At 41.9% G+C, this 21,864-nt stretch overlaps 1 protein-coding gene across 1 annotated transcript in view; it reads right to left on the bottom strand.

Annotated features, from left to right (window-relative positions):
* Window positions 1-571: 571 nt before the first annotated feature.
* The window catches only part of CCDC81 (coiled-coil domain containing 81), a 37,596-nt gene continuing 16,303 nt past the window's right edge, over window positions 572-21,864 (bottom strand). Inside the window, exons 7-16 of the mRNA XM_043921082.1 lie at window positions 20,577-20,698; window positions 18,314-18,437; window positions 15,527-15,620; window positions 14,959-15,105; window positions 14,192-14,296; window positions 11,265-11,437; window positions 9,545-9,623; window positions 8,625-8,845; window positions 3,645-3,770; window positions 572-1,319 (exon numbers count right to left, since the gene is read on the bottom strand). Of these exons, the coding sequence (XP_043777017.1) occupies window positions 1,178-1,319; window positions 3,645-3,770; window positions 8,625-8,845; window positions 9,545-9,623; window positions 11,265-11,437; window positions 14,192-14,296; window positions 14,959-15,105; window positions 15,527-15,620; window positions 18,314-18,437; window positions 20,577-20,698 (1,333 nt within the window). The 3' untranslated portion in view covers window positions 572-1,177. The remainder of the gene's footprint in view (window positions 1,320-3,644; window positions 3,771-8,624; window positions 8,846-9,544; window positions 9,624-11,264; window positions 11,438-14,191; window positions 14,297-14,958; window positions 15,106-15,526; window positions 15,621-18,313; window positions 18,438-20,576; window positions 20,699-21,864) is intronic.

The following is a 21,864-nucleotide window of genomic DNA, read 5'->3' as shown; positions in this document are numbered from 1 at the left end:
AAAGAAAATATTTTTTAAAAAGAGCACATATACCTTAACTGAAAATCAGTCCCTCAGCATGAAGCTCTTCCTCACCCATAGCACGTACAGCTTAAGAATGGATGCCAGGTATACACGGAATCTAGAAGAATGGTACTGATGAACCTATTTGCAGGGCAGGAATAGAGATGCAGATATAGAGAACAGATTCATGAATACAGGGAGGGTAAGAGAGAGTGGGATGAACTGAGAGAGTAGCATTGACAAATATATACTACTATGTGTAAAATAGACAGCTAGCAGGAAGCTACTCTATAGCACAGGGAGCTCAGCTCAGGGCTCTGTGATGACCTAGAAGGGTGGGATGGGGGTGTGGGAGGGAGGGAGGCTCAAGAGAGAAGGGGACATATACATACATATATGTGTGTCTGATAACACTTTGTGTTAGTAGAAACTAACACAACACTGTTGCAATTATACTCCAATAAAAAAAAGTTAAAAAAAAAAAAAAAAGACTGGATGCAATGAGAGAAGAAAGTGGACCCTGGCAAGCCAGCCAGGCTCCCCTCACAGTATTCACTTATCCAAACAATAAACCTACAGTCAGTAGTGGAGCAGAAATGGGCAGAATGGTGGAATGGTTGTCCAGAAGCTCACCAAGGGAAAAATATCCCTGAGATCCCAGCAAGTCCCAGGTGTGTCCTCAACTAGAAAACTCCAGAAGCATTGCTATGACCACCTGAGGCAAACAGCCTGGCCTACGTTTGGGAGGTTCACACATTTCCAGCCTTGGGAAAATCTAGGGCTGGGGGAGGCGGGCTATGATTCACCATCACGAATTGTTCTGCAGAGTCAAGACTCATAGAAAGTATTTATTATGACACTCTTCGTTATAGGTGAAGAAAAATAAAGGTTCCTAGACAAAGTCACAGAGAGGGGGGTGGGTTGGGTCAGCACCCCCTCTCAACCACAGTGAAGCGGGGTTCCATTTCCCAGTCCAGGCTCTTTGTTGGCCTGGGGCGGGTTGGGAGGGAGACAGGCAGGGAGAAGCCGTCTATAGAAATCTGATCTATTCCGAAAAGCACCAGAATGGCACAGTAATTCTTTTTTTTCCCTCTAAAGTAAAAATATGAAGTTTCACCATCACCCTTAAAAAAAAAAAAAAAGGACTTTCCCCAGCAGGCCCAGACCCTGGGTTTTATACAAACAGCCGGGAGCCGTGCATGTACTTGTTCAGGGACCACAGGTTGCTCTCGCCCCTGTTGGAGGTACGCCTCTGGCACTGCTTGCAGCGCCGGTACTTCTCACATTGGTCCAGCAGGAAGAGCTTGTCGGAGGCCCTGCAGAGACGGAGGAAGAGCGGTCGTCAGCCAGCGCCCCGTGAGTCCTTGCTGCGTGCCTCGCCTGGAAGCTGGACGCAGGACTGCGTGCAAGACCAGCGCCGGGTCCCTGCCCTCCAGGAACTTCCGGTCCATCCGTGGTCCCCCGCGCTGCCACCTGCTGGTCACCCCAGGAAGGGCATCTCCCGCGTCTCCTTCCGGGTCAGTAACAGGCTTTGAGCGGTACCTTCCTGTCTGACCCCAAGTCCTCACCCCTCACCCAATCTAAACCCTCAGAGGACACAAGACCCGCCCAGAGTCACACAGTCAGCGCCAATGGGAAAACTCCAGAGCTTTGGTGTTTGCTGCTTGGCTCTGTGTGGGGCCTTAACCAGTCGAGCTTCCCAGGAGACAGCTTTTGAGAGAAGATCAAGTCATTGAGTTGCAGGTTATCAGCAAACAGTGAAGACAGGGAAGACTAGATTTCAGTGAAAAGACCCAGAGGGCCAGGAGCCTCTGGAGAGTGGAGGGCAGGAGAGGACGTGGAGACAAAGAGGACAAAAGCAGTTGGAAGCAGAGATGAAGGGATAGCAGTGGCTGCTTTTCCACTTAAGCCATTTTCCTCCATGATGTAGGACAGTCCCCATGGTGTTCCCCCCCTACCCTATCAAAATTCCTGTACAGGTGGGATGCTGTAAAAAAAAAAAAATCAATGATAATCCTCAAAGGAGAAAAAAGACGGCCTTGTCAATGAGCAGGGGAAACCTACCTGGCTTCCTTTGGGGATAGGAAGGAATATCACAAGCTAACTGCATACAAAGTGAAAGTTAAAGTCTCTCAGTAGTGTCCAACTCTTTTCGACCCCATGGATCATACAGTTCATGGCATTCTTCAGGCCATAATACTGCAGTGGTTCCCTTCTCCAGGGGATCTTCCCGATCCAGGAATCGAACCGGAGTCTTTTGCATTGCAGGTAGTACCAACTGAGCTATCAGGGAAGCCAACTGCGTACACGTGAACCTTAATTTTGCTTTTACTTTGTTTTCTTTTTAACAACAACCAATTCCTCCTCCCTGTCTGCCATCCACTTGAGTCCCTGCCCACAGTTTGGCTTGTGTCTTCAGGTGAAAGTTTCATTTTGCTGTGTCCGTGAAGAAGTCAGGCCATCCTGACTCAAGTATATGTTATGTCGCTATCCTTTATCGCAACATTAGCCAAGCCTTCTCCCAAAATCAAACTAAAATCTCCCTGACACTAATCTCATTGCCTTTTACCTGCTTTTTCACAACATTAAGAAAATGGTTTAAAATATCCAGCTTCCCTTTCTCTCCCTCTTCTCTAGGCCAAACAACTCCACTTCTTTGAAATCTGTTTTCCACATCATTCCTCATACTTTCATTGTCACAAAATATGGGTTCTGCCCATTAGAAAGACAGGTGAGGAATGCCTTAAAATCTGAAAGGAAAAGGTTAGTTACAGATCAAGATCCACTGTAACAATTTTTTATGATAAAACTTTGTTGATAATTAGCAATTGAATGTTACTTCAGTATTTTCAGGTTTTTGTAATGTTTGATTGTATAGACTTTGTTTCTTCAAGTTTTTAACATTCTATGAAATCGTACCTTACATGTGTAAAGCATTTTCATTTTTTAAAGTATAATGATTTTCAATCTCTTTATTTGATCCCCCAAATTCCTGTATTAGCCAAGCCAGGCAAATGTTTAATTTCCCCACCTTAGAAATAAGAAAAAATAAGGCAAAAAGTATTAGCTGCCTCTCCAAAGTTAGTGTTAATTGTTAAAAACATCTAGATTCCCTGACTCTAGATTGTAGATAGATAGCAGGGGAGAGTGAGCAGGAATATAATACATTTCAGGAAGGTGTTCTTGGCTGGGCATCTCACTTTTCCGATTGCCAGTGTACCACAACTCCTTGACTCTGTTCTTATGAAACCATTCCATAAGCCTAACATATGTTGAGGCAGAAACACTCTGTTCTTATTTCCAGCTAAATATTTCCAAAGAGAATTTCCACCCTCCTCCCCTCTCCCCAGGCCTCCCTAGCCTCCACAAAAAGAAAACAAACCTGTTACACAGAGGCAAAGATCAGGACAGAGATGGCAAACATATAGCATACAACATAGCAGTCTCCATCCCAGGCCACAGCAATATTTCCCACTGAACCCAGAATTCTTTCCTCCTCACTAAGCTCTCTAGGCAGTCAACGCTAGTAAACTGAAGTTGACACTTAAAACCTATCTGTCATCCCAGGATTAGCAGGAACTAAACAAGATGCAGAGGGGATTGGCTTTGCAAATAAAACTTCAGGTGCAATCAGGTATTACCTCTCAAAAGCCTTCTCCTCCAAGTCTCGCTGCTTCTTCATGACAGCACTCCTTTCCCAATGGTCCTGTAAGCTTTGGTTGATTCTGTTCGCTCGCTCAAGCTCAGCATTTCTGTCTGCCAAGTGCCTAGAGAGAACAGAACAGTCTGATTCCATTCGTAATACTGGGAAAGGCACCAGCCTTAGGATCCCCTTTCCTTTTATTCTAAGTTAAACAGAAAACGTCCTGGTTTTGTTCCCCACCCTTTGAAACAGACTAATAAGAGACATGAACACTGTAAAAACATGGTGAGACTCCTGCAAATAATTTATGGATCTAAGGCCTTTCATCATCAATCTGGGTTTAAATTAGTAGTATTAAAACCTCTTTCCAATTAAATTCAGCTTTTAAAGCCATCTACTTCCTTTGAGGCTGATTTTGCTGATCTGAAGATTCATCTCACATGGTTTCCCATACTTTGTTTCCTTTCAGTCTAGACTCTCAGCTGTCAGTAGCCGGCCCACCAGTTCTTCCAGAACTTTTACAAGACAATGTAGACAGGCATACAAATGAATGGTTAGAAAGGGAGGGAAACAAATGACTAGGCAAGAGAAAGTGAATGGAGAACATATCCAACATTGTGAAGAAGGTTTTAAAAAAAAACTGTTTGATGAGGGTCACGTCATCAAAGAAATGACTGTAGTATATCTCCCTTCAAGTAGAGTGTTTCAGCATTCCCAATGTTGTTTCTACCACTGATCTCCAAACACATACTCACGGCTGTTGTGAGTAGCCCTAAACTGGCCTCTATATAAATGTGTCTCTTTCTTGCCAAGCTAAAACTCTTACAGTCAGCACTCATTAAATTCTGGAAGGGACTTCTCTGAATGTGACCATCGATTTAGCCTGCTGCTCTGAAGACTCTTGTGTTACAGGTACCAACCACCACTAGGTGTCAGGACCCACTGATAAAAACCTGTCACATGCTTTGTGCTGGTTCACTTATTCTAAAATAGCACGGCCACATTATCCTCTAACAAGCATTGATTCAATAGCTATTGTGTGGTCATTATGGAGATTAAGTAGGATAATGTACAGAAAGTGCCAATTCCTATCACACAATGGGAGTTCAATGACTGAATGGTACCTATTATATACATTTTTTCATAACTTTTTTTTATCTTTTCAGTTTTTTAAATTGCAGTAAAAAAATAAACCACAAAAAAAAAAAAACCACATAAAATTGACTTTCTTAACCATTTCTAAACATACAGATATATGGTGTTAAGTGTATTCCCACTGTTCTGCAATCAGTGGGAATATATCTAACATATATAAAATACCTTTTTTCACCTTGCAAAATTGAAATTCTAAACCCATTAAACAACTCCCTATTTTTCCCTCCCCCAACCCCTGTCAACTATCTTTCTACTTTGTTTCCATGAATTAGACTACTCTAATTACTACTCTAATTACCTTATGTAAATGGAGTCATACAGTGTCCTTTTTTTGTGTGTGTGTGTGGCTGGTTTATTTCACTTAACATAATGTCCTCAAGGTTCATCCACATTGTTGCATGTGTCAGAACTTTCTTTTTAAGTTTGCATAATATTCCATGTATGTGTATGCCACACCTTATTTATCCATTCATCTGTGATTGGATATTTGGGTTGCTATTTCTTGGCTGTCATAAGTAATGCTGCTATGAACATAAGTGTGCAAATATCTCTGAAAGTGTGTGCTTTCAAATCTTTTGGTTATATACACAGAAGTAGGATTATGGAATCATACAGTTCCAGAAAAACATCTATTTCTGCTTTAGTGACTGTGCCAACAAAAGCCTTTGACTGTGTGGATCACAATAAACTGTGGAAAATTCTGAAAGAGATGGGAATACCAGACCACTTGACCTGCCTCTTGAGAGATCTGTATGCAGGTCAGGAAGCAACAGTTAGAACTGGACATGGAACAACAGACTGGTTCCAAGTAGGAAAAGGAGTAGGTCAAGGCTGTATATTGTCACCCTACTTATTTAACTTATATGCAGAGTACATCATGAGAAACACTAGGCTGGATGAAGCACAAGCTGGAATCAAGATTGCTGGGAGAAATATCAATAACCTCAGATATGCAGATGACACCACCCTTATGGAAGAAAGGGAAGAAGAACTAAAGAGCCTCTTGATAAAAGTGAAAGAGGAGAGTGAAAAAGTTCATTTAAAGCTAAATATTCAGAAAACAAAGATCATAGCATCTGGTCCCATCACTTCATGGCAAATAGATGGAGAAACAGTGGAAAGAGTGGCAGACTTTATTTTTTGGGGCTCCAAAATCACTGCAGATGGTGACTGCAGCCATGAAATTAAAAGACGCTTACTCCTTGGAACACAAGTTATGACCAACCTAGACAGCATGTTAAAAAGCAGAGACATTACTTTGCCAACAAAGGTCCGTCTAGTCAAGGCTATGGTTTTTCCAGTAGTCATGTATGGATCTGAGAGCTGGACTATAAAGAAAGCTGAGCACCGAAGAACTGATGCTTTTGAACTGTGGTGTTGGAGAAGACTCTTGAGAGTCCCTTGGACTGCAAGGAGATCCAGCCAGTCCATCCTACAGGAAATCAGTCCTGAATATTCATTGGAAGGACTGATGCTAAAGCTGAAACTCCAATACTTTGACCACCTGATACAAAGAGATGACTCATTTGAAAAGACCCTGATGCTGGTAAAGGTTGAGGGCAGGAGGAGAAGGGGACGACAGAGGATGAGATGGCTGGATGGCATCACCGACTCAATGGACATGAGTTTGAATAAACTCCGGGAGTTGGTGATGGACAGGGAGGCCTGGCATGCTTCAGTCCATGGGGTGGCAAAGAGTCGGACACAACTGAGCCACTAAACTGAACTGAACTGAACAATGATTCTAATTGTTTTTGAGAAACCACCACTGTTTGCCATAGTGGTTGTACCAATTTATATTCCCCCTAACAGCAACACCACTTTTAGGAATTTATCCAATAGAAACAAAACAACCAGTATAAAGATATATAAGAAAAGTGTTTAATGCGGAATTGGTGTAATAGCAAAATACCTGGAAATAAAGTGAATGTTCCTCAATGGTGCAAAAGTTAAACTATATAAGGCATATTATATATTATAGATAGTATGCTGTTATTAAAGTAAAATGAATTTTATATATATGTACTGACCTAAATACAAATTAATGGCACATTATTAGGTTAAAGAAAGGTTGGGTTGTAGAGTAATATATAAGATTTCACACACCTCATTTTCATTTGCAAAATGGAAGGACAAATATATATGTGTACATTTTTAATATGTTTGTAAAAGAAATAGGAAAAAGTGTAGAAGGCTAATCTTAACACAGACTACTTGGTAGGAGAGATTATTAACCTTTTAAAAAAATCTCTGCACTCATTGATAATTTTAGTGAGCATAAATTGTTATATTTTTAAAAACAAAAACAGGAAAGTTTAAATTAAAAAATGTAAAGCAAGTAAAATTACATCAGCAGACATCTGTGGATCACACGGACTAAATCATTTCTCTCTGAAAGAAAGTGGCCTTCTATTTGCCACAGGAAGACCTAAATTCACATCTTGAGATGGACTGAAGGTGGGCCAGTTGGAAAAGAAAAGAGAAGTAAGAGAGACTGGAATAATCAGTAAAAGATACAGAAACAGAAGACAAGGACCTGGCCCATACAGAAAAGGAAGTTTATGATCAGAGCTCTAACAAAAGAGATGACCAAGTAAAGACCACAGTTCATGTTTGCTCAGAGCTCTGATTGCCAGAATGTTCTCACCTTCAGCACCCTGCACCAGCAAACATCAGCACAGCTTACTATAAGCACAGTTCTCTGCAGAAGGGGTTTAGTGGAGGTTGAGAAAGGATCTGAGTTTCATATCTTTGTGTCCTCTTGAGCAGGACAGCACATTTTTTACTCACATACGGACATTGCTGGGGTGGACAACTCTTTTTCAGACATTGTCCTGTACCGGGAAAGAAAACTATGGAAAGTTAACTTGAGGGAGAAGTAGGATCAAGAAAGTTTGTTTGTGACTTTGTTGCTATTGTTTAATCTCTAAGTTGTGCCTGATTCTTTGTGACTCCCTGGGACTGTAGCCCACCAAGCTCCTCTGTCCATGGGATTTCCCAGGCCAAAATACTGGAGTGGGTAGCCCATTGCCTTCTCCAGGGGATCTTTCTGACCCAGGGATCGAACCTGTGTCTCCTGCATTGGCTGGTGGATTCTGCACCACTGAGCCTCCTGGGAAACCTCAACCAAGTAATACATAGTTCTAAATGGACATCCTTCTTAACCAAACCTGCTGGATGTCACCTGTGAACTTAGCTGCCCAATGGAATCACCAGAAAGCTTTTAAAACTATGGAATGCTAAGTACTTCAATTAAAAAAAAAATTTTGGAGATTGAAGAATGTTTTTAAAACTCTACAGTAAGGAAGCAAACAACACAAAATAGTAAATATAGCAAATAAATAATGTGATAAGAACGGGTATGAGATTCGAACAGATACTTCTCCAAACTTCCGGTTACCAAAAGGGAAATGAGTAGGAGACGGATAAATTAGGAGTTTGGGATTAACAGGTACAAACTACTACAAATAAAATAGAAAAGCAGGAAGAGAACTATAGTCAGCATCTGACAATAAGCCATAATGGAGAAGAGTATGAAAAAGATAATGCATTTGGAATTCATTATTGGTTATCTTACATCATTTTATATATATGTATATACGCTTATAGAAACATGTATACATAATATTCCTTTTAAATGGGTCTGTTATTAATTTAAAAGCTTCTGTCCATAGGTTGAATTGTAGGGACGAAAGAAGACAAAGCATATAGTAAGCGTAGAACAGTATTTTGCGCATGGTAACTCTTCAGTGTGTTCAGTGTCATGATGGCTTCTCTGGGGGGCAGGAGAGGAGGAGGAGGAGGAAAGGGCCGGGGGTCTCACTCTGTGTGTGTCCTCTGAAGCATTAGCAAATCCCGCTTTTGGTCCACCAGCTGATGCAGGATGGCCCTCCTCTTGTGGTTAGCAGCGGCCTCCATCTGATGCTTCATGTAATTCTGGTCTCTCTTTCGCTTTTCCACCATCATCTCACTCTCATTCTTACCAAAGATGGGCTTAGAAGAGTCTGGCTCAAACACGGGCAGCTGAGGGCATCTATTCTTTATCTGAGGCAGGGACACACAGAATGCAGATTATAGTTAAACCAGCGACTAGACGTCAGGCACAAGGCCTTGGCATAGCAAAAACCAGCACCTGGGCGGGAGGAACAAGGGCCTCAAAAAACACCAAATGGATAACACAGAAGGGCATTCATAACATTACAGGATTCACACGTATTTTTAGAATGCTATTGAAACACTGCACGCCTTTTTAGGGGAGGGTGGGGATTCCAGCTTTTCTATTTTTTCCCTATTACACAAAACAAAGTAGGAAGGATAATAAAGGAATAAAACTGCAAAAGTAGTTAATTGGTAGAACACACACACACACACACATCTGGATAGGAGGAGAAGCTTATTTACAACAAGGAAACACATGTAAATTACAGTAGTTTGCAGTGTATATGGGAAACAGTAAAAAAGTTAAACGTGCTACATGGACATCACTTTTTTTACAGCAATATTAAAGGGGAGAGAACACTTATTTGGAGACAGATATACCCACAAGGTCCAGGTTTTATAGCATCAGTACAATAAATGCACAAAACTGCATTACAGCTAGTTAATCAGTTTAAGAATTGTTCCCCAAATATGTCACGTTTCCAGCCTGGAGGTTCATTCCTACAGATTTCAACTACTCCATCTGTGGGGACCAAAAGCAGCCAGAAACACCACACAACTTTAAAGTAATAATTGTCCCCTTACCTGGGCATCCAGAGCTCTCTTGTAACACTGTGTTTCTTCCATCTTATCTTTTATATATTTGGCTCTTTGCGCAGCAAGTCTGGCAGTTACAAATAAGGGAAGATGAGGGCACAGTTTGTTACAGAGTCTTTTGTAACACAGATTAACATCAGCAACACGTATTTAATAAATATTAATAGGAATAAGAACCTGGTAAACAAAAAGTGATATATTTTTCCTTCCAGGAACTTTAGGAAAGAAAAGAGTAATCCAAATCCACAGGCTAGTAGACTAGGACAGCTGCTGCTGTTGCTAAGTCACTTCAGTTGTGTCCGACTCTTTGCGACCCCATGGACTGTAGCCCACAAGGTTCCTCTGACCATGGGATTCTCCAGGCAAGAACACTGGAGGGAGTTGCCATTTCCTCCTCCAGGGGATCTTTCCGACCCAGGGATCAAACCCAGGTCTCCTGCATCGCAGGCGGATTCCTCATCACGGAGCCACTGGGAAAGCCCGCAGACAAGGACAGACAGGTAGGGAACAAGCAGCTGACCAACCATATTTTCCAAATGCACTGCCAGCAAGTCAAGCACCCCTTCTCCCCCCATGCTTAAAAAAATCTAGATAGGAAAGCAGAAAATGTCTGTAACACAATAAAATCACAGGATTCCTTTTTCAGAGTGATCTTCCTATTGTAACACGCATCTGTTTTATGCCCCCTCCACAGGATCTGTAAAGTGAATATAACAAAACATATGCATTTTATAGAAAACAGCTTTTTGGCCACAGAATCTAGCTGCTTATTTGTTTTGGAGGTCTCTTTCTGACCCCAGCAGCCTCCTTAATTTCTCTCCAGTAGCAGAAGTGTATCCCCTCTAGCATGTTTGAACTCTGTGGCCCTGGCCCTAACCTAGGTCTCTGATAGCCCATGCAGGACCAATCAGATTCTTTCCTAAAAATTTGGAGTTGAGATTGAAATTCATCCAAGTGTCAGCTGGAATACAGACACTGTCAACTAAGGAGCTGTGGATGTTAGCAGATGGAAGCATTTTTTACAAGGATTTTAGACCCTGATTTCAGCCCTCCTGGGTGTCCCATACATTTCCGCCATTGGGTTCCACAGGACCCCCCTTCTTAGTTATGATAAAATTCAGCTTTGCCTTGAGGTCATCTGGGAATAACGGAAAAAAGCCTGCTCAAGACAAGTCCTTTCCGCCATCTACAAGGATTAGTAACCACAAAACAGTTCAAAATGGGGACTTCCCTGGTGGTCTAGTGGTTAAGAACCTGCCTTCCAATGCAGGGGATGCAGGTTGGATCCCTGGTCAGGGAAGTAAGATTCTCAAATGCCATGGGGCAGCTAAGCCTGCAGCTACTGAGTCTACAGGCCCTAGAGCCTGCATGCCACAGCTAGAGAGAAGCCCACAAACCACAACAAAGACCTGATGCAGCCAAATTAATAAAATTTAAAAATAATATCTCGCTTAAAATACAAAATGAAAAAAAAAAAAAACAAAATGATACTCTGTGATCAAAATGATTATAAGCAGTCATCATTACTATAATGATAGTTATCATAATGCTGGCTTTTTCACATTTCTAGTGAAGGGTTACGCCATGGTCCCAGCTGCTGGCTGGGTTAACGTGCACAGCTGTACTAACGGGACCACCAGCAATGATTCGGTCCTACAGGGGAAGAAGTGTCCATGAACGTTCCAAACCCGTCTTTTCAGAGACTCACTCCTCTGTGAGCTGCACTTGTTCCAGGCGGTCCATCAGCTCTCTGTTTTGCCTTTGCTTTATGTCCTTTTCCCGTCTGTGATCCATTTGTCTCAGGAGACTTTGGGAATACTCCTCTTGCTTAAAAGCATTAATCTCCGGACTGAGTGGCCGTTTATCAAACAGGAAGGATTTCTAGAATGAAAGAGAAGCAACTCATTTGTTCTAGAATCATAAAAAGCATCAAAGAAAGTGAAAGTGAAGTCGCATGGACTGTAGCCTACCAGGCTCCTCCGTCCATGGGAATTTCCAGGCAAGAGTACTGGAGTGGGCTGCCATTTCCTTCTCCAAAAAGCATCAAAGAACAAAGGTAATCATTCGGAAGACTAAAGTCAACCAGAAAACATTAAGTTATCATATTTGCCCAGTCTTCAACATGGCAAATAGCTAGTGATCCACAAATACGAGCGCACTTAAGGATGAATCTAAATAGTACTGACCACAGCCCCATAACTGAGAGGGAGATGAAAAAGGACTTCAAGGAGTAGGTCCTCCACTAGTACTTACACATTCGTACTGAAAGAAGGAGGAATTCTGAGTGAGTGCAGAAGCATCAGAAGGAATGCAAGGGGGTGGAAGAAGAAGAATATAGCACCTACTTGGGCCTGGCTGCTCTCAACACTGGGAACCCAGCTGTGGCCAAGAACAGAGACCAACAGACAGTCTCACTCTCACTGATCCCACATGCTGGTGCAGGAGACAGCCAGTCAACAAGCAACAACGCACAGATAATTTAAGATATTAATGTGTGCTATGAGGGCTTCCTCGTGGCTCAATGGGAAAGAATCCACCTGCCAATGTGTAAGACACGGGTTCCATCCCTGGGTCAGGAAGATTCTCCTGGAGAAGGAAATGGCATTCCACTCCAGTCTTCTTGCCTGGGGAATCCCATGGATGGAGGAGCCTGGTGGGTTTACAGTCCTTGGGGCTGTGAAATAGTTGGACATGACTTAGTGACTGAACAGCAACAAGGTGCTATGAGGTCTTCTTTATCATAGCAAGTAACTGGATGGGAACAGGGTTAACGTTATTAGGGAAGGCTTTTATTAAGGTGGGACTGGGTCACCTCCACTGCAAACATCAGGGACCCATACAGAAGGAACAGAAAGTGCAAAGACAGTAGATGAAAACAAGCAGAAAGAAGATCTATGTGGCTGAGGCATAGTGAGCAGGGGGAGAACATGGCAGCTGGGCTCAAAGAGAGAGGTGGGCCAAACCAGGGGGATGTGAGAGGTCAAGGTCAGGTGTTTAGACTTACTTTAATTCAGTGGAAGGCCATTAGAGGATCTATTTGGAGAATGATCTGTTCTGGTGACTAGTTTTAAAAGATCACTTTGGCTTCTATGTGGAGACTAGATTGTAGGAAGGCAGGCAGCGAGCCTAACTAGGAAAGCATCACAAAAGTTGGGCCTTCTAGAAATGTGGCTTGGGCTAGGGTCGGGTACCGTTGAAGGTGAAGAGATGCTGTATACATTTTAGAGGTGAAGGCAAGTGGGCTTGAAGATGGCTGGATGAGGGGCAATGGAGGAGAAGGGATCTGGGATCACTTTAGGTAAGGGTTTGTGCAACTGTCTGGCTGGTGATGCCACTTGCTAAAGTGGGAAGCCTGGGAGAAGAACAGGTTGAGAAGGGGAGTCGAAACTTCTGTTTTGATCTTTTTCACTTTAAGTATCTACAGTTATAACAAAGAGGAGATTCAAATTGGGCAGTGATAAACATATAATCTGAACCTTAAATCTACCTAAGAGGAGAGAGAGATCGGGCCTACAGCTCAAAAGCTTGATGCTCTCTCTTCCTCACTCTCTGCTGCTCCTGACCAGAAGGTTTTGCCTCCATTCACTCCTTGACCTAACTCCTGTATGCCAGGAAGTCTTCCCAGATCTCTGGTCTGGGTTAAGTGACTCCCCTCTCTGCCCTGTTCAAAGATTTATCATAGCATTTAGTTTATCATACTCTTGTCTCTTTAAATGTTTCCCCCATTATCCTGAAACGTCTTTAGAGAGGGACTTTGTCTTATTCTTCATCTTTGTATTCTTAACTAGTACAGTGGCCAGCACAAAATAATTCAATGAAACATTTGATGTTAAATAAAATCTATTTTATTAGGTGTACATCCAGAATGTCACATTACCTAGATAGTGAGGTAAAAAGAAGCAAGAACAAGCAGAAATAAAGGTAGGTACATCATGATTGAAAAAAATTAATGGCAAGGCAGGTGGCTCACCTCCATCTGAAGCTGGACTTCTCAAACTTATTGTTTAGTCTTTCAGCCATGTCCAACTCTTTTGCGAACCCATGGACTGTAGCCCACCAGGCTCCTCTGTCCATAGAATTCTCCAGGCAAGAATACTGGAGTGGGTTGCCATGCCCTCCTCCAGGGGATCTTCCAAACCCACAGGTTGAACCTGTGTCTCTTACATTGGGCAGGCAGACTCTTTACCACTGAGCCACCTGCAAAGCCCCTCTCAAACTTAAGGAAGCTACAAATCACCTAAATATCTTATTGAAATGTAGATTCTCATTCTGTGAGGTGTGAGGTGGCACCCTAGATTCTGTATTTCCAGCAGGCTCCCAGGAGTTATTTGTCCTCTATTTAGATCATCTGATCCTGGGGCAGGAATTTAATACACTGTCTCCTAACCCCACCTCTCCCAGGTCCCAGCTGAGAACTACCATCCTTGACAAGCACCATAGTGACCAACAACAGGAGCTGTATTGTGAACGTGAACGTGTGGAGACAGACTCTGGACCACTCCTTCCTTAGAAGGACACTTCGACCTCGCTCAGCCTTACCACCTTTTAAAAATGGCACAACATGCAATGTGAGTAGACCCAAATGCTCCCAACTAGGGCAGGTGTCGACAACAGAAGCTTTGAAAAGATTCTTACATAAAATTCAGGTTTCTCATTCTTGTGGATTCTTATAGCTTCAGCAACTCCAAGATTATAGGCGGCATTCTTTTGATTCTGTTCTCTACTAGCCAGACTTCTCATCTTTGAAAAAGAAAATTCATTACATGTTGAAATAGAGTCTTTAAAAATTTAATTCTACTACATTAAAATAACCCAACTAAGGTAGAAACCTGCCTTTGGGAGGTAATGGTACTTTCTGATGTGTTTACAATTTTTTTTTTTAAGTGGGCTTTTGTTTCCCATTCTTGGACTCGAGGCACCACTTCTACAGGGCTCGTAAGGAGGAAGGACGATTTCAGGAATGGTTCCCTATGATGGCACAAGAAGGCAGCAGGGCCAGTTATTGAAAAGTTAAGAAATCAGGATAGAGCACAGGTGACGGTGCCATTCCGTCTTAACTCAAGATAGGCCATGAATCTGAAGGGAAAAGACTTGCCTGGGGTTATATTTTATGATAAATCAAAAATAAAGCCATATACATCCAGGAATTCCACCTTTAAAACTCAGTCCTTAGGGGGAGGGAAAAATTCAGTAGCAGGTGCAAACACCAACTACATGGATATTCATCCCCGGGTTGTTTACTATTAGTGAAAACTCGGACATAACCTAAGTTCGAATTCAGCAGTAGGTAAATGATTAAATACACTACCGTCAAGCTACACATTGGAGCTTTTTAAATGGCGTTTGATAATCATGTTCCCCTGCCCCATGTTAAACACTCCTTAACCGAGGTGCAGAAGTACCTGCTCTTTGAAGATAGTCTCTTGGTCTTTCAACACTAGATACTCCTGGATGAGTCGCTCATCTTCCATCTCTCTCCTCCTCCTCTCCTCGGTATAGTACAGTGGGAAATTTCGCTGTGCTCGTTGCAAGCATATATAACACATTTCCTATAACATCGAGTTTTAGGGCAAATTGATTTTTACCTTTTACTTATTTTGCTTTGCATTTCCTTCCCAAGCTCTCCAAAGGCTAAGGGTGTCAAGAAGTAGACTTCATAAAAGGATGTATTCATGATATTATCCAAATGGGATTTTTCAGAGAGGGCCCTGCAAATATTCCAGAGGATTTATTCAACTCTCACTTGAACAGATGTGTTTAAAGCAACTGAAAATTAGAGATTTCCCAGACCTATTTCTGTTAACTAGTAGATTTTGACTAGTAGATAGGTTTATCACAGTCCCATTATAGGTCCTGTGTACTTGAGCCATACCCATGTATTAAAGAAAGAGCAATTCCTCGAATTCTCTTTGAGAAGCAGAAGTCAGAAGGAGATTCTGTCTGGGCTCTGTTTCTTTGAAGACACTGTACCTGTCCTGCCCTATGATGGTCCTTGCAAGAAGTGCCTGGAGAAATTTTAGGCTTCATTTCATGATCATTTTTCAGTCCACCTGGAGACAATACACTATAAAAACAATGCAACATTAATTAACATTAATATAGCCTGACATCAATTATAATCAATGATGAATGATAATTTTAGAAACAACTATAAATATAAGAGGGCTTCTGAGGTGGCACTAGTGGTAAAGAACTCGCCTACCAATACAGGGGACATAAGAGATGCAGCTTCAATCCCTGGGATGGGAAGATCCCCTGGAGTAGGCATGGCAACCCATTCCAGTGACCTTGCCTGGAGAATCCCATGGACAGAGGAGTCTGGTGGTCTACAGTCCCTAGGGTTGCAAAGAGTCAGACGTGACTGAAGTGACTAAGCATGCATGCACACATAAATATAAGAAAATAAAAAATATCTCAGCAGTTTTCTTTAGAGTATCTACATGTATAGAGACTAAAAACCTAACCTTTACATCAGATAAATTCGGGTTCAAAACTCAGCTTTCTTTATTAGAAGTTGACTGGCATTAGACAAACTGGATAATTGTACAAAGTCTCAGTTACCAATTCAGTGAAATTGGGATAAAACTTACTCATTCTTCAAAAATTTACTGACTGTTTACTAGGTGTACTGCTCTCAGCATGGGAGAGGCAATGGAGAACAAAATACACACACAAAAAAAGCTCTGTCCTCATGGAATTAACATGCTGATGGGAGTAGACAGTCAATAAACAAGATGAATGAATTATATAGTCTGTTTGATGGTGATAAATACCATGCAATGCTGGAGGAATGGAGTCATGAATACAATGGCCAGGGAAGTTCTCACCAGAAAGGTGACATTTGAGCAACTTGAAGGCAGTAAAAGAATAATAATAATCAGATATCTGATGGAAAAGAATCTAGTTGAGCAAATGAGTGCTAAGGACTTGAAGTGGGAGCATGTCTGTGTTCAGTGTGGCTGAAGGAAGTAAGAGAGAGAGATCAGAGATCAGGCAAGACATTGAAGGCCATGGTAATGACTTTAGCTTTCACCCTGGGTGAGAACGGGAGCCATTGAAGAATGAAGAGGGAGCCACTGAGAATGCAGCCATTGAATGGGAGCCATATCCAGTATTAGCAAAGCTACAGAGAACACAGCAGTTCTTCTTATTTGTTACTAGGAAGATAATTTTTGGTATCATCTACCTGAGGGTAACTGGTGCATAGTGCATGCATGCTAAGTCACTTCAGCTGTGTCCGACTCTTTGCGGCCCCATGAACTATACTCCACCAGGCTCCTCTGTCCATGGGATTCTCCAGGCAAGAATATTGGAGCAGGTTGCCATGGGCTCCTCCAGAGGATCTTCCCGACCCAGGGATCCAACGCACATCTCTTACGTCTCCTGCTTTGGCTGGTGGGTCCTTTAAAACTAGCACCACTCTGGAAGCCCTGAAGATGATTGGTAATGCATATCAAAAACATGAAAAATGGACTCATCACTTATCTCTGAAATTTCACTTTAAAGCTTCTTTCCTATAGGATATGCAGGTGTATGCAAAGAATTATGTGATTATATTTGTTTCAACATTTATAAAAAACTAAAAATCATCTACGTATATAGGAGATTTGTTAAACGAAAGGTTTAATAAATGAGATGAGCAATCATTTGTTCATGTTTTAGAAAATTTATAGCCATAGGGAAATTTTCACCACTTAAATTGTTAAGTATAGCAAAGGTTCATATGATATAATGTCAGTTTTCTTTAAAATGTATGTACATGTTTCAAGTATAAATACATGTCCATGTTATAATATATATGCATTGAAATGAAGGATATACACCCATAACATTACAGAAAACTTCTTCTGTTTGGTGGGGTTATGGGTGATTGTTTTTGTCTCTCTTGCTTTTCTCATTTCTTCCAAAATTTCTTTGACAAATGCATATTACTTTATTAATCAGCACAGAAAACAAAAACAAACAAGAAAAAAAACATTGGTTGTTTGGTCAACTTCTATAGGAAAACTTTACTAGGAATCACTAATAATTAGTAATCAGAATCCCAAAGGAAATCAACCCTGAATATTCACTGGAAGGACTGATGCTGAAGCTGAAGCTCCAAGCTCAGTTTGGCCATCTGATGCGAAGAATTGACTCATTAGAAAAGAGCCTGATGCTGGGAAAAATTGAAGGTAGGAGGAGAAGGGAACGACAAAGGATGAGATGGTTGGATGGCATCACTGACTCAATGGACATGAGTTTGAGCAAGCTCTGGGTGAAGGACAGGGAAGCCTGGTGTGCTGCAGCCCATGGGGTCACAAAGAGTCGCACAAACTTAGTGACTGAACAACAACAAAGCCAAGTTTGGCAAAAATGCTTTCCAATTTGATCTAAACATGAACCTGTGTCATATTATAATATCCACACACAGAAAACAAGAGAGGTTTTCCCAAATTCATGAGGGAAGTTAGATGTTTTCTCCTCTGTGCTGTTTTGTTTCCACCTCCATGGTAGCATTTATCCTACTGAATCATAATTTATTATTCTGGTTTTCCCACAGGTTGTGAGTGCTGGTCATCGTTACCACCTTCATCACTTGATCACCTTCATACACCTGGCATGCAGGTGTATGCTAGATGCTAGAATGTAGCATCAGGAATAGTGGATGAAGGAATGAATGAAAAAGTGAATGCTTATTTAAAATTCCCTACATCAAGATAGGGTGTGAAAATATATTTAGTAAAATGCAACAGAAAAAAATACCCAGTGCATTACCTTTCAAGGTTCATATTCTTCCCACCACTCCCATTCTGCTCCAGTTTATTTGGCATACTGACATTTGTCCCTTTGGCAGGAGAGACAGCTGGTCTATCTTGAGCTGTCTTGGGTGATAAAACCTCTGTAGAATGAATGAAAGTGAGTTTCCTTTCAACTCTAAATCAGTGGTTTGTACGTAACACAGATTTTAAAAACTCATCATTTTACTTGGGAAATTTTTCACACAAAATACACTTTCTCATTTTAAATGATTGTCCCTTGCCCTAGTGTGGTTAAAATATCTATTTTGCTGTATACTTATTGCATGTAAAGGCTCTGGTTGGGCACTTTAAAAAATACAAGAGGCAAGCCTCTGCCCTTGAAGATCTTTCAATAAATATCATTGGAGAGGAAAAATAAGATACTAACAGAAAACACGAGAGCTCACATTTGGGGGGGTCTTTCCACCTGCCAAAAATACGAAGTGTTTTACACACATTATATATAAGTAGCAACTCAGGACAAGGATGCAGAATATCTGAATCTCGGATAAATGGTGCCATCTTTAACAGTCTGACAGAGGAGATGAAGGGAGCCAGCTCAGAACCCACTGATGAGAGAAGTTTCCATGGAGGAAGGGAGATGTGAAAGGGCTACTAAGAGAAATAGAGACACGGACATAGAGAACAAACATCCAGACACCACGGGGGAAAGGGTGAGGGGTGGAAGGCGCCGGAAGACTGCGGCTGACATACCCCAATACTACTACACCATGATACTATACTATGTACTACATACTACTGATGCTATGTATAAAATAGATCCCGAATGAGGACAGACTGAATAGAACTGGGAACTCTACGTAATGCAATCACCGCAGAGACCTGAAGGGAAAGAAGTCCAAGCAAGAGGGGACATATGCACAGATACAGCGAAGGCACTGTGCTCTTGGGCAGAAACTAACACCACACTGTAAGGGAACTGCACTCCAGTGAGAACTAATTCAAAAAGAAAAAGAAAAAAGGCTGATAAGAGGAGAGTAGGATTGGGATAGACTGTAAGAAAAGGAAGGGAATTCCAGGCAGAAGAGTGAACAAAAGCTGGAAGTCAAGGAAGAGCAGGACATGTTAGGAGAATATGAACAGACAATTTAACTCTAGAAAGAGTCCATAGGAAACTGACAGGTGAAGCTAAAGAGTGAAAGCGTGTATCAGGCTAAAAGCTGATGCGTAATCCTGTAGGCCGCATGTCACAAAACCAACATTCACAAGCCAACATTTACCCATTGATAAATGTTCTGTTTGGCCTAGTTAGTATTTTTTTTTTTTAATGTCAATTAGTAGTGAACACTGGACTAAGTGGGAGAAGGCGAGGGTGGGATGATTTGAGAGAATAGCATTGAGACAAATACATTACCACATGTGAAAGAGATGACCAGTGCAAGTTCGATGCATGAAGCAGGGTACTCAAAGCCGGTGTTCTGTGACAACCCAGAGGGGTGGGGTGGGGAGGGAGGTGGGAGGTGGGTTCAGGATGGGAGGACACATGTATACCTGCGGCCTGTTCATATTGATGTATAGCTGTTCATATGATGTATTTTACAATATTGTAAAATAATTATCCTCCAATAAAATTGATTAAATAAAAACAATTAATAGATTTCACAAGACAGGATCTCTGCTTCTCTTGAAAAATTAGGCAATTTGCTACCACTTGGCTTAAATTTCCACAAATCAATAATCTGCTAGAGGAATAAGTCTCCAAGTATATAGTCTGGCAAACCCTGGGAATCCCTAGGAGTCTTTCAAAAAGTCTTTGAAGTCCTAGGATTTTCCTCACATGCCTCAACCAAAACAATATATTACAACAGATTATATGATGAGACAGATATGAGAATCTGCTCTCTTCTATAAATCCAGGTGTCAAAGATGTAAAACTACCACTCTTCATTTTTCATAAAAAATATTGATGCTAACATGTCTCCCTACCATGTGACATCCAGCCCAGTTCATGAATTTATGTTACCTGCCTGGATCTTGCAGGCAGCTGAGTTTTGAGTAGTGGGGAGTCAGCAAAGAGATCACAGTCTTTAAGTCTGAGTGTCATAAAGTGGTTAGGGTGAGATACAGGATTCCGGGACTAGGAGATGTTTATTAGAGAGAAGAATACAGTGATTATTCACAAAATGAACTTTATTTTGGCCATCAGAGTTGCTAAGCAACATGGCTTGGCTCACAAGTAGTAAAGAGTCACAGATTATACCCAGAAATCAATGACCTACCTGGGACACCTTCTTCTTTGTCTGACTGGTCTTTTAATTTGTCCTTCCTCTGTCCATTCTGTCCATTTTCTTCTGCAATGGTCTCCATAGGTGGTTTGTTCTCCACCTCCTTGATCTCAATCCTGGGAATGAGCCAAGATGTGTCCATAGGCAAATGTGTAAATCTCTTAATTCTGAGAAGCAGCCAAGTGAGCTGATGGATTCTGAATGAAATAAGCTTACGTGTCTCAAGAGCGGGGAAGTGCTTTTATTCTCTGAGTATGAATCACGGACTCATTCTTTTTGGGGTTAAGCCTGGGAGCCAACCAAGACTCTCCCCCACTATACTAAGGACCCCAAAGAAGCTCTTATTTAAACTGCTCTGAAGGCCTGGATTAAAGTTTCTGGGTTTTATTTCAGCTTGAATTTGTCTTTTCCAGCTCTGTAAGCAGATGTCACGGTCCTGAAATAGTGGATGGGGGCCACCAGATAACTTGGAGGCATGGATTCAGGGCCTGGTAGGCAGGGTACGCCCAGAAGTGAGCACGCCTCTCCTCCCTCTTTCTCCTCCTCACTGCTCCATCCTCTCCCCAGGCAAAAGTGGGGGGCTTACAAAGGCGAGGGGGAAGGGTTTGTTCAGTTGATGTGAGTAAGCGCAGCTTTTCTCCTGTCCCAGGAATGGGGTGCTGGGTTAGCGGTGGGAAGGAAAGGTGAGGCGGGCATGGTGCTTGCAGTGAATTCAGAGGCCAAGCTTCACATAAAGGAAACGCCTACAGTTGCATTGACGATTCAAGTCTTCCGGTCCATTGCCAGGCTCTCCAATGGACAGAACCATCCATCTGTCCCTCAACCAACTGCAATTATTTCCCTCCTGGAGTGCTTAAGCCAAACTATGTCCAAGCGGACAGCCAAATTTGCCTCCCAAAATACAATCAAAATAAAATTATTTTGAATCCATGGATTTATTTTTAATGGGTAAGGCAACATGCTGCAGTGGAAACAGTACTGAGATAGTCTGGGGCCATGGTTTTATTTCTGACTTGGCCCCCCTGCTGTGTAATCATTTCATCTGGAAGATGAAGAGGCTGGACTAATTAGTCTTTAAGGCTTATTCTCTCACTCACGCTGATTATGCTGAGGTCTGTATCATATAGCTTTTCCAGGAAGGACTGGTTCCAAACCAACAAATGGAAGAAGATGTCACAGACATCCCCCCCGAAAAATGAGAAAATACTCTGAGACACTGGTTACTATTTCCCAAACCTCCTTTACCCAAAATGCATAATAGTTAGTGGCACAGCAATTAAGA

This window comes from Cervus elaphus, chromosome 2, assembly GCF_910594005.1.
Source record: "Cervus elaphus chromosome 2, mCerEla1.1, whole genome shotgun sequence".
Classification (NCBI taxonomy): domain Eukaryota; kingdom Metazoa; phylum Chordata; class Mammalia; order Artiodactyla; family Cervidae; genus Cervus; species Cervus elaphus.
Note: the sequence above shows the minus strand (reverse complement) of the source record. Positions and strands in the feature narration are given on the sequence as shown.